Source organism: Protopterus annectens, chromosome 12.part0, assembly GCF_019279795.1.
Source record: "Protopterus annectens isolate FY-2018-M chromosome 12.part0, PAN1.0, whole genome shotgun sequence".
NCBI classification, from domain to species: domain Eukaryota; kingdom Metazoa; phylum Chordata; order Ceratodontiformes; family Protopteridae; genus Protopterus; species Protopterus annectens.
In genome coordinates this window covers 559,028,543-559,041,370 of record NC_056746.1, presented here as the reverse complement: position 1 = coordinate 559,041,370, position 12,828 = coordinate 559,028,543, and the positions used below count along the sequence as shown (strand labels likewise).

Sequence of the window (12,828 nt, the reverse complement as noted above, 5' to 3'; positions counted from 1 at the left end):
AACAGATGAAGTATTCGTTTCCTTTGTGGATTTTAAATTGGGTAAGCCAGTTACAAAGGTAACTCTGGCTAGATGGCTTACAAATTGTATATCATTTGTCTAAACAAACTGTCTGTCCTTACCAAAATCTTTAAGAACCCATTCAACCAGGTCCATGGCAACATCTTCAGTATTTTTTATCTAGAGTTTCCATGGATAATGTGTGTGTTACTGCAGTTTTGGCCAGTCCTCATACCTTTGTTACTCTTTACAAATTGGATCTGGTGTCAAGGGGAAGAGCAGCCTTTGGCTTGAATATCCTTCCTTAGAGTACACCTGGGTATTTAGGTAGCTGGGGACTCTGGTCTAACTGTTGAGGAATGAATGAAAATTGACAACATCAGATAAAGAAGATATGTACTCACCATAACATTCCATCTGTGTTGTCTATTTTCATTCTTCCTCAACTCCCCTCCCAGCAACACCCCTACCTTTTTCAACTAATGACTTAAGGACACCACTGTTCCATGCGTTGAGCTCTGGATATTGTTTTCCTCTACCAGAGTAGTAGTAGTAGTAGTAATAATAAAAATAATTATATTTCTTTGGTTATGTAAGCCAGCAAACAAGATCTGAAGTGTGTTAGGAGATGGTGCATTATGCGTAAGGGAGGAGCTTGTGAGTTTGCTAGTTGTCATGAGCTAAAATAACTGCTGAGTTGGATCCGAACCCAACTGTTGAGAAAGAATGAAAATGGACAACACAGATGTACCAATAGAGTACATAACTTCTTTTTTTCATTAAATTATATAATTCTACTTTTAAAAGAGTAATCTTTCTCCTTTTTGTATTGGTAGCTAGTTAGTACAGGTAGCCTTTCTTGCTGTTGGTTGAGTACTTTAACCTTAATGACATTTGCGTGTGTAGGAAGTTACTTCTAGATGAACTGGAAATAAACCTGTAATAGTCTGCCTCATTTTCATTTCTCCCTAATATTTTCAAAGGTAAATGATAACTCCAATACTGCTGGCTCTCCAGGAGAATTGCTGTCCCGACGCTGTGTCAACCTTTTGAAGACCAGTCTTCGCCCCGATATGTGGCCCAAATCTGAACTGAAGCTGCAGTGGTTTGACAAGCTGCTGATGACTGTGGTAAACACTTCAACTATTCTTACATTTCTTTGAAGTAATGAATAGCTTACATCAGTGCTTTATAAAATAGAATGTGTTGAATTGGTCATCAGTTATTGCAATATTTCTGAAGTAATACAGATATGATGCACTTACCTTTGCACTGACAGAGCAGTATAAAAATGTTTTGACATGAAAAACAGTGTGTGAACCTGTAGCACAAATGACTTCATTTTTACCATGCTGCTTGTTCCTGTGTACTGGGTGTAGAATACAGCTGTTCTTTCTGTCATTGGGAAGTGCTCCTTGGCTTCTTCGCATTCTTATTATAAGCTGATTTACTCTAAGACTTGGAGATTCAGAGTTTTACCCATGGAACTATGTAGAGGTTGTAGTAGAAGTTGAGTGTTTTACGAAGAGGGAGGGGAAGAAGGGAAACCATGGCTTGCAGTATAAAAAATAGTATCTTGTTTTGCTGCTGGCATTAAAAGAGGAGACCGGGACTGATGAGCTTAAATATTAAAACCTGACTGACTAAAGTGTCCAAAACATCTGGCTTAATGGCACCTCATAAAGCCTAATTGAAGAAAGGCAGATTAGAGTGAAGAGTTAAAATGTATAACAGTTTGAAATCTCAGGACCCACTTTGAGACCCAAGATGTGGAGACTAAATGAAAAATCCTGACTTAATATGAAGTCCAGGGTTGCCGTCTCTGTGTATTCTTTCTTTTCAGAGCTATGACCGTCTTGGAGTGTGTGGGTTAAAATGGGGTTGTACTTGCTCTTCTACATTTTCTTTTTTCTTTTTTTTTTTTTTTTTTTGTGCGTGTGTGTTTTGGGACTCTGTGAAGTGAGTGGAGATTTCAGTAGGGAGCTGCTAAAATCATTTTATGAAAGAATTCCCACTGAAACCTTGTGCGAGTTTTCTGAGGTGAAGCATCAGTTTGATTTGGTGTCTCTGCTATGATGTCCCTGTTTGCTTATTAACAGCAGCAGGCATCATTTGTTTATTTTTAGTACATGGTTAGACAAAGTCCTAGTGTGGGAAATTAGCCACAGTCCTGCTGAAACATGAAGGAGTAGCAATATGCCATTGATCAAAAGAGCTGTGGGCTGACCCTGGCAGTGACTTTGCTGTACAACAGCACATGCTCACATGCGCGTGGACACACACACACACACACACACACACACACACACACGTCTGGTTGCATGTGTGTAAGCGATCATGAAGAATAATGCAACTCCTTGTTTCTATGGCCAGTGAACCTGCCCTGCATACTACAGCAGTATGCTGTTAGCAACAAACAGTCCAATATAGAGGTGGCTCTGATAATTGCTGTCACTTTCAAGAGATGGGAGATGTGAATGGGGATACCAGGCGCAGGGTCTGAGGTGAAAAAAATAGTGACAACTTCACAATACAGTAGAAAAGGTTTATAGAGTTTTCTTGCCACCAAACTGTTTTTCCTCTGTAGGATTTATAGAACTGACTGCTAGCGATCCTTCAAGTATGACCATTACTTTTTCTGAGGAAAACCTGGATTTATATTAAGAATTAACTTTTGTGGCGTCATGACTTATAGGGGAATTTTACTCTGATATTCATGCATGAGAAAACTGTAAAATCTGTTTTTTTCTACTTATTTATACATTTTTTGTAAAATTGATATGTTAAGGGACAGACTAATGTTCTTTTGAGGGCCAGAATCTTTTTTTTTACTTCAAAATCATTTTTCTCTCAGGCTTGCCGACTCTCCCAGGCTCCACTAACCATCTTTCTGGCTTCTTTTTTGGCTAGACCATGGAGCATTTACTGGTCACCTTGATTTTTCCTTCTCAGACTAACAGAGTTTTTTCTCATCTTAGATTAGATCTAGCTGCAAAAAGCTGTTTGACAGCTGGCAACAGATTACTGTTTAGTAACAACTCCTCCACAGTAGACAAAAGGCAAGGTGTTGGACAGATATGGTAAGAGAATTATCTCTTCTTCCACATTAGCTCATAGAATTTCCAACCATCAGGCACATATGTGGAATGTTATTCTCTTTTGTGCAGGCAGTTTGAGGGACTACTCCTCCTCACTTCCTTCAGAGGTTAGTGCCTTTCTGAATTCTATTGTATCTAGCATTTCCCAAGTATCCAAAAATGCTTTGAAGAGTATGTATAGTTGTGCAGATACTTTGTCTAGGGCCTCTGCTACTGCTATATTTTTGAGGTGACATGGCTGCTGTTAACCAAAAGTTTTCTGATGAGGTAGTCTGAAATTTAAAATTCTGCTTTAGATAAGAGGTTTGGTTTGGCAGTTCTGCTAGTCAGGTCCTGAAAACGATTTGATGAAAGTGGAAAGTTAATTCAAGGAGTGTCTAAGATTTTTCAAGCCCCCCTTTAGAAATTTCCTGAATCATATTTTACTTTTAAAAAACAAAGCAAGCAATCCCTTGTCGTCACAAGGGAAACAGAACAAAAAAAGAGATGGCAGGAGAGGAACAACAAGAAATTAGGATCTTTTCCAAAAATAGGAACAGTGTAATACCTCAGAATGACTGTGCAATATTTTATCCCCCATTCCCTCCCCTTCTGCCCCTATTTATCAAAAATCTCTCCTAGAAATTGGCTGCTCATGTACCCCTTTGGAAACAGATTTTTTTTCAGACCGTTAGGTCCTAAGAGCGGTTCAAGAGGAGTGCAGTTGACACAGGATACAAATACCTTCTTTCAGGGGAGTTCCTCCCCATCCCCCAAACCAAACCGTTCTTCATCACTTACTCACCCTGGGGTTCATAGAACTAGTGCCTTTAGATCAAAAAGGCAAAGACTTCTATTCCAGCATATTTCTGGTACCAAAAAAGGAACTTTCTTAGAAGCCAGTTCTGACTCTTTCCTCTCGGTCTCCATGTGAAACTGCCAAAGTTCAAAATGATGAGCCATCAAACATTGTTACCCCTCATACCTCCTTGTCTGTCATGGTAACATTAGATCTAGAAGATGCTTAACATCATATTCCCCTAGTCCCAAGCTTCAAAAATGTCTCAGATTTGTGTGTGTCTGGATTGTATTATCAGATGTCCTTTCATATCCCTGTTGCAGTATTGTTTACCAAAGGGAGTCCCTCCCAGGGGTAGTCCAACGTCCGGCCAGTATGCTAAATGGCTTTTGATTTTATAGAGTTTTGTACATCACGTGTATGCTCGTCACTCAAGTGTAAAGGTGACGTACATACCTCAGAACTTCTTTGTTGCCAGTCCGAATGCCATAATTGATGGTCAGTCTGAACGCTCCTTCTGCACTGATTACCAACCCATGTTTCAGAGAAATGCCCTGTTGGAGTTTTTTTCTTATCTTTTTCTCTCTTCATTTTTGTGAATTTACATGTCATCCACAAAGGGAAAATGTCAGTGTGGGAGACCGATTCCCCATAAGGAACGTCCTGCAGTATTCTGTCTGCCAAGTATTTGTCCCTAAAATCGTATGTAGTCTTCTCTCCTCCACGTCCATTTATGTGGAGAACCAACATCTTAAGTTCTTAGCTCATTATTTCACTGAGCTTGGGGTAATGTGATGAAAGCATTCTCACCATCAGACTTGCTATATAATGCCATAATAATGCCATGTCAAACCCTGAGCTGTTGGACATGCTCCACTTAAAGAAATCCCAATCCCTCAGAGCCACATGCTCCAGGTATCTAAACCTTGTCATCACAATGAACAAAACATGCTGGAGGGATAGGTTCCTGACCCAGAGACTCCCCAGACTCTGGAATAGACTGCTCATACCTGTCAAGCAGAGTGCCTCCTTGGCCCTCTTCAAAAGGAACCTTGACGATTGGATGGGAGATGGGAAATTCACCCGGGGGATCACGTCAGTCGCCCTGCTAGACAGGGGTCCAGGGAAGTAAATATTGCGGGAAGAAATATCCAGGGAATTGTTATGGCTGGGCTTGTATAGGTCCTAGGACCAATAGCCTAGTAGCAACCAATGAACCTATAACTGAAAGTTGTGGAGGAGGCACAGTCACTGACATTCATGCAAGAACTGGTGGTTCATAATTGGAATCTAGCCAGATTTTGGTGATGAACCCTGTGTCATTGTCTCAGAAATGACTCCGAGATAATACCACATATGTTCCTTACTGACCTGTTATTTGCATACAGTATCCTGCAGCATTAAAGGAGAACAGACCCCATTTATCTACCTCCCCATTTGGAAAGCAGAATGCACGACTGCATGATGTGCGATTGTATTTCAAATATCCTTACTTTTTCACCCCACAGTAGGTGCTGTGTAAGACTGGAGTCAGCCTATGCCAAGAATTCTTGGGTCTACTTTGCCAGTAGTGATGATTGTCAAATGCTCCTTCTACCAGTTCCCAGCCTCTTGCATATAGCTGTGGAGGGATAAAAGGCTGTAAAGCAAGCACTAAAACCCTGTTACAGTAAAAAGCAAGACGTAGAGCAAATAAGGAACAAAGTACATTGCAAAAATAAAATAACTAAATATATTAAAACCAAGTAAAAACAATGTAAATGGCCATGAAGAAATGCAGGACTCTGACATAAACCATCAGCAAGCTTTAAATACAATGCACAAGGCTTTGTATGGTGTGTGCAAGAAGGTGTTTCTACAGTACTTATTTTCTTGCAGGCTGCATAGGTTTGATTTCAGTCCCAGTGTTTGCTATGGAAAGCTCCCTTGTTGAATGTCTAAGAATGTAAAGCCTTTGACGTTTTTTCTGGATGCCAAGTAGGACAGCATGCATACTTCTGTCTTTGTGCCTTTATAAGTAGCATGATTTCTGGCACTGTCTTGAGTTGCAGAAGTTGAACCTACTCACCAAAAGACAGGAGAAAGATTAGAGGCCTTCCTTACTTCAGTCAGGGTGGTGGTTGAAGGTGCTTAGTGTAAGGATTGACAAGAATACTTCATTTGAATTATCCTAGGCTTGTGCTGGAGCTTCATAAGCTGCAGAGAAGCAGGTGAATGGGCATTGGTCACATTCTCTTCAACGTAGGTTCATCAAGAGGTGATCTTGTGGGCCTCCTGCATTGCCAGCTTCTCCTTGACTAGCATAAAGTTGAGTCTTATGTGTGTGTTAGCAGTGAATAGAAGATCATCCTCAGAAAATTTGCAGAGATTTTCAGAGATTAAAAACTCATAAAACAGGCAATTTTACAATCCTAAATATTCACAGCGTCCATAGTGTTGCTGTGGATTGCTAGGTTCTAAGGTGCTTGGCTCTGACACATTACCCTTTTCTTTCAAAATGGAGTGTGTGCTCTTTTCTTGTAATATCTCTTATCCGCAAAATACTTTCTTCTTAATACCCAGTGTAGAAGTGTGACAGGATTGATATTGTCCTGCTGACATTGCTTGATCTTATCTTCCATGCTTCATAAGTTGGTCTTTGCTCTTTATATCCATTGGTACTAATTTACTCATGACTGGGCCTCCTGCTATTATCCCAGACTGGGAAAGTAGAAACTTAAATTTGTTTTAATGTTGTTTTTTTTTATGGTTCATTTGTCAAAGGGAGACCAGCTACTAGCACAACATATACGACTAAATTAAGTAAGTTTGCCCTTCAGGAGCCTGATAATGGCTTTGAATCTCTCTCGTAATCACAAGGTCATTGTAGATGGTCCTTGAATATTGTTGGACTGAAGTCTTCTGCATTTGTTTTAGTGGTTTTGCTTTTTAGTGGACTAGTGGGGAGTCGGGTGGTAGCCCATTTGGATATTGTCTGGAGTTCTGTCAGGTTATTCCAACATTTGCCGTCCCATTTCAGGCTGTTACACACATTTATGCCTCATTTTGTTTTAAAAATGGTAACTTAACCTTTATTTCAACCCAGGTGTGTCTGCGAAAGGTTTCAATTCCTCAGCGGGTTCTTTTTCTTATAGCCATAGTAAGCATGGGGTTTCCTTGTGCACACACCTCTATTTCCTCCTTGAAGTGGTTGGGGTTTACTGTCTGCCAAACTCTGATTTTTCCTCCGAACTACACAGTCTTGGGAAGCAAGATAGATGTTCAGAGAAACAAATTGTTCTTTGCCTGTTGCATCTTTTGTCCCGAAGAAATTCATATAGCTGTCAGAGGTTTGGCAGAACTGTTAAGTCCTTTTGATATTTAAAATGTATTCCTGACACACTTATCAAACAGCTGTCATGCTAAAGATAAGTCCCGTTTATGTGCTAGTGTGTGTATACGCCTGTCTAATAGAATCTTTAAGTGAGCCTTATTCTTTTTTGTATGTGTTGTAAAATTAAGGAGGAGGATTAAAATAACAGTGTCTCAAGTGGAACATTTTTATTGCAACAAAGATTTAATTTAATAAAATACATAATGTGGGTGGTTCACAAATGCTGGCATTTATTTACCTATGAACTTTCTCTACTTTCCAGTTTATTTTTTGTACTTTACAGGATCGTTGCTCTTTAGAGTTTTTTGTTGAATGCAGATATGTACTTCATAATATGCTGCATTCTGTAAGCAATTTTTATTCCTGTTTTTGAAGTGTTCTGTGATTTATGATCACTTTTGTTGCATTTATTTTAACTGATGTATATTTAGCTGTTTTTCAAAACATTTGTTCAGTATTTGCTGGTTTGTATTTCACTGGTTTTAAGCTTTATGATAAAATTTGACACGAGATTGTGAGAAACAGGTAAGTGAACTTTTGAGTAGGCTGGGCTGAGTTCTTTTCACATACTGATTCTGTGTGCCACTGTTTACCACTTAGGTAATGATCCATTTCCTGGATTTGCTTGACCTCATTTCATCATTGTTATTTCTGTACTGCTCACATATTTTAAATACTTGTATGTCCAGGATGTCTACGCCTCTACTGTCTCATCCATTCACATGTTCATGTAACATTGCTACAAGCATTAGTCCAAAGCTTTTGTGTAAGTTGTCTATGCTGCCCGAAGTGAACTGATTTCGTACTGATGCGTAAAAAAGTGGATTGGGGGAGACCACCTCCCTAGACAAGTACATCTTTGTACATGTTAAAGACTTGAAGTCCACTGATTTAGAAATTATTTCAGAATGCAGGGTTGTTTTGTTGGCACCTGCCCTAATTCCATGTCTTTGAGAAATGCTAGGTCAGCAAGCATTGCAACCACCTTGCATGCTTTAAGTTGGCCTTTTCAAGGTTTATTTGTCGGTCCCAGCCTTCAGGTTCTGCCTTGTTTATGTGAAGTAGAAAAGTGCTAGAGAGAGAAGGCCTTGCCTCCTTCCTTTTATGGAACTCTGTTATGGTTGGGAGTACTACTGCTCATTGAATCATGTCATGTCCAGTAGTGTTGTTGGATTCATTTTACATTGAAATTTTCTGTAGTCGATGTGTTTTGTAGCTGACTTCTGTACATCAACTGTTTCTTTCTATTGTTATGCAACCATGGGTGGAGCCTTCCACATGTTTGTGTGTTGTGTTGTAATTGATTGTTTAAAATATGATGCATGTTTTGCATGTTTGCAATCACTTATTTTCTCTTTTGTGTGTGATTTGGAAGTAAAAGTATTGTGGAATTCCATTAACCTGTACTGTGTACCATTCATTATGCATTGCATCAACATTTATGGAGTAAATAGCTTACGGAAGGTAATAAATCTACATCTGAAATGGGGGATCAGTAATTTCATTTTGATGCTCCTGGCTGTCATTATCATTTGCTTGCAAGAGGAAAGGCTTGCATTGAAAGTTTATAATTTGGTTTATCATATGGATAGTTGGTGTGCTTTTGATTGTTCATTACTGTTTCTTATAGTTGAATGTGATTATTAAAATGTATACTGCGTTTCCTTTTAGTGTTTGTGCAGTTGGGGTATTGGTCTGTATTGCTGTTCAGATTTTCTTGTGCTGTTTTTAGTGGTGTGTTTACATTTAACTACAATTTCATTATTTGTAGTGTTTGATGATTTAAATATCCAAAGTAAACAAAACAACCACCAAAGTCTCCAAGCTTCTAAGTCCTGTATAAATACAAACTCTTGTGATCCACAAAAAACTGCAGGAATCAGAGATCTCAGGTCAGGAAGGGATGGCAGGGAGTTATGGGTAAGGGGGAGGAGCTTGGAGCTCGGATCTTAGCTGCTGGAAACTGCTGGCTCGGATCCGATATGGATCCGATAACCCATAGGTTGATGCACAAATGAAGTTAACTACTTCAGATTCTATGTTGTGGACATTTAGTCTCAATGCTCTAAACACCTGATTTCTCATAACATTTTTAAATATGTAAGGTAGATGCATACTGTCATTTGAGAGTAAATTATTTACATGGCACGCTTTCCTGTATTGCTTAGTATAAATAACACCTTTCTCATCAATTTCTATACAGACAGCCAAACAATACTTTGGATGGTGTGAATAGATGTAGATCTTAAAAAAAGATATGCTACTATTGATATACTCTTGGAATTCTTTAAATTCATCAACTGTCCCCCTCCAAAGGATAAACAAGTAATCCACAAACCTCCTAAAAACATAAAATATATTTATGGTAGGGGGCTTGTAGGACATATTCAGACTCCCAAACAGCCATAACTGCATTGGCATAGCTATTAGCACACGAGGTGCACATAGCTACGCCAGTGCATTGCCAATATAAATAATTTCCACACAGGAAGACAGAAAGACATAAAGGAGCCGATTGATTTAGACCCAAAGTTTCTTTTTAAAAACAGTAAGTCCCTTAAAAGGCAGCTTTGTTATCCAAAAGTGACATCCAATACAACTACAATTGTAGGAACCAAAGCATGTGGTAGATATTCATTTTGTAGGTATATTGAAACTAATTCACAGTTTGAACACCCTGATCAAGGAAAATTGTATGAATTTAGTATTTATGCCACATGTGAAAGTGAGAATATTGCATTCTTGGCACAGTGTTTGGAGTGTTGAAAATTCTATGTGGATAAGACCGACAGGACTTTTAAGGAAAAAATACGTGAACATATTTATCACATAAATAAAAACAAGGTTAGTGCTTTAGCTAAGCATGTGATCAGTACAAATCAGTGGCATACCTTTAAGTTTTTAGCTATAGGAAGGGTATTTGAGAATGTGGGGGGAGGTGACATACGGAATGTCACTAAGGAGTTGGAGGCTAAATGGATAGTGAGACTTAGGGCAGACACTGGTCATGGGTTAATTGAATATGCTCTGTTAAAACCTAAATTAAAATCAAGACCCCTTTTTAGATGAATTTTTGTATGTGTCACTTTTGTATATGTTAAATATGCAGTATTCTTTGCATTTCATGAATGTAAATGCATTAGTATTGACTGGTTTTAAAACATTTTTTGGGAATGCTTCTTACTGTTTTTGAACTTGAGACTGATCGCTTTAAACGTGTGCCAGATTTTTAATTGGTATATCATGTGATTTTGGATTAGGTGTGCATAAAAAGAGCTAGTATTTTAGTGTGCAATAGCATCTGAAGAAGTGGAGTTTACCTACGAAAGCGCTTGGGTTTTAAAGCCTGATTTTATACTGGAACCTGAAGCCATCTCTGAGTCCTCCTGTTTTTTATGGATGATTTAAATGTAATGAGTATTTCTTTCTTTATTCATTCATTCATTCATTCATTGTCAGCCATCCACCCATCCTTTTTTGACCAGGTTAGTCGTTATATCAATGCTTAGCGATAGATCCATTAAGATTTAGTTGTCTCCTTGGAGATTGGAAGTCAAAGCCATTGAACAACCTTTTGAGAATGTAGCATATTTAAACACTGACAGCCATCTGAATAAGCATGTGCTAATGATGTGAAGATATTAAAGGCAGTCTTATCTAGGAGATCCATAATATTCATCTGAACATTCATCTTGCAGGTCTGAATGAAGGGGGGGGGGTCCGAATGGAGAGATCATTAAGTCAGCAAGCAAGGGATAGTATTGTTGAAATTGAATTCATCCTCAAGTCTTGGTAAGTACCATCACGAGATGGATCCTGTTTTCACAAAATCTTACCAAGACGGCACTGATATGTCGACTGTATTTATAAAGCATATGTCATGGACAGAAGTGGGTTAAAAATTAAAAAAAAAAAAAAAGATAGCTGGGTGCACAAGACCCAGGATAAAAAAGTGCCCAATCCTGGTAGGCACCCTGGTGCCAGAACTGGAAAAGATGACAGTGGAAACTCCTCAAAATACAGAAACATTCCTACAGTGGGGCCAGGCCAGGCCCAGGAGGAGGATGGCCCCCCTGTTGAAGGAAGTAGTAGTACACAAAAATCACAAAAACTGATAGGCCAAAGAAGAGCCATAAAGATGATAAAGTGGATTATTGAGGATAAGAAAGAAATTATGCATTGTTACTATTATGCAAAAAGCCCAGACGTTCCAGCCACAAGATATACAAAACGATTATGAGAGAAATTGGAGGAAAGAAAAATGCTTCCACAAGAAAAACTGTCAGAAGCTTCAAATAAAAAATTGTATTCATTAATGCAACATATTTGTGAAAATGGTATCTAGATCAAGAAACTTTGATCTATTTGGAAAAAGAAGCATCTGAGGAAGTGTGAAAATATAAACAACAAAACCCAGGGATTTTTGAAAAGTATAAAAAAGAAATATGGATATGGGAAAGAGAGATTTGATATGGTGCAATAATTTATGCAAAGGAGAAAGTCAAATTAATCAATGTAAAGAAGGCAGCCCCAAAGATATTCGAAGAGAAATACAGGCAAAGGCATCCAGATATTCAAAAGTTCACAATAAAAAATATCACAAAGGGGGACTGTAGAAAATAAGATAAGTAAAGTAGAAGTTAAAAAAATAGAAGTTGGAGTGCTTGCAGAGTGAAGGATGTGGTATAGAATGTCTAACACAGGTTACATAACAGCATGATGGAGTGAGTCCCTAAAGTAAGGAGAAGCAGGAAGATCTTGAGACATCTGAAGAAGAAATAAGGACATGGGAAAGAGAGAGATGTAATATGGTGTAATATTTATGCAAAGGAGAAAGCAAAACTAATCAAAACAAAAAGCAGCACCAAAGATATTTGAAGAGAAATACAGGCAAAGGAATCCCGACATGGGAAACTTTACAATACAAAATATAAGACAGAGGAATAGTATAAAAGGAGATGGCCTCCGAAAGACATGCGTGAATGGGCATGCCTTCGCTGAAGGTTGGGCGTCGAGCTGGCAACTCGGCACCATAAAAATCGACTGCCAATCATTAGCGGACCGGAGTTCCACTGTGGCAACCCTTAAAAAGCCGAGAAGACAAACAAACAAGTAATGGAGAAGTTAAAGAAATTGAAGTGAAGGATTCAGTGTAGAAATCTAATTCAGAAAGCACCACAACAGGCTAGAGTAATGGATATTCAAATTAAGGGGAAACCAGTGGAACAGGAAGTGATTGGTCAGATGCCATATGAAGATATTTTGGACCCTTCCACAGGAAACCAGTATAAACGTTCACTTGAAGCTGGACAGCAATGGAAGGAAGAGGAATCTGTGGAAACTCTGATGCAGTCAATGCTGAGGAGTGATAGGCCAGTGAGTTCCCGTATGACAGAGCAACGGATGGCACAGGTTGAAATTGAAGAGAATGTGCCACAGGAAGATGCTACAGAACTTTCTATAGTATGCCCTCACGAACTAGAAAACAAAAATGTGCCCTCAGTTTAGAAGAAAATGAGTTGAGTTGCTTGATTTAATAGACCTAGATATATTAAGATCAATGAAAGAAATAGACTGCA

At 38.7% G+C, this 12,828-nt stretch overlaps 1 protein-coding gene across 1 annotated transcript in view; it reads left to right on the top strand.

Moving 5' to 3' along the window:
* Positions 1-12,828, top strand: part of LOC122816707 (transformation/transcription domain associated protein) — a gene marked incomplete in the record, with an annotated part of 2,794,447 nt that overhangs the window by 1,590,025 nt on the left and 1,191,594 nt on the right. The window contains 1 exon segment of the mRNA XM_044089697.1: positions 984-1,130. Within this exon segment, the coding sequence (XP_043945632.1) occupies positions 984-1,130 (147 nt within the window).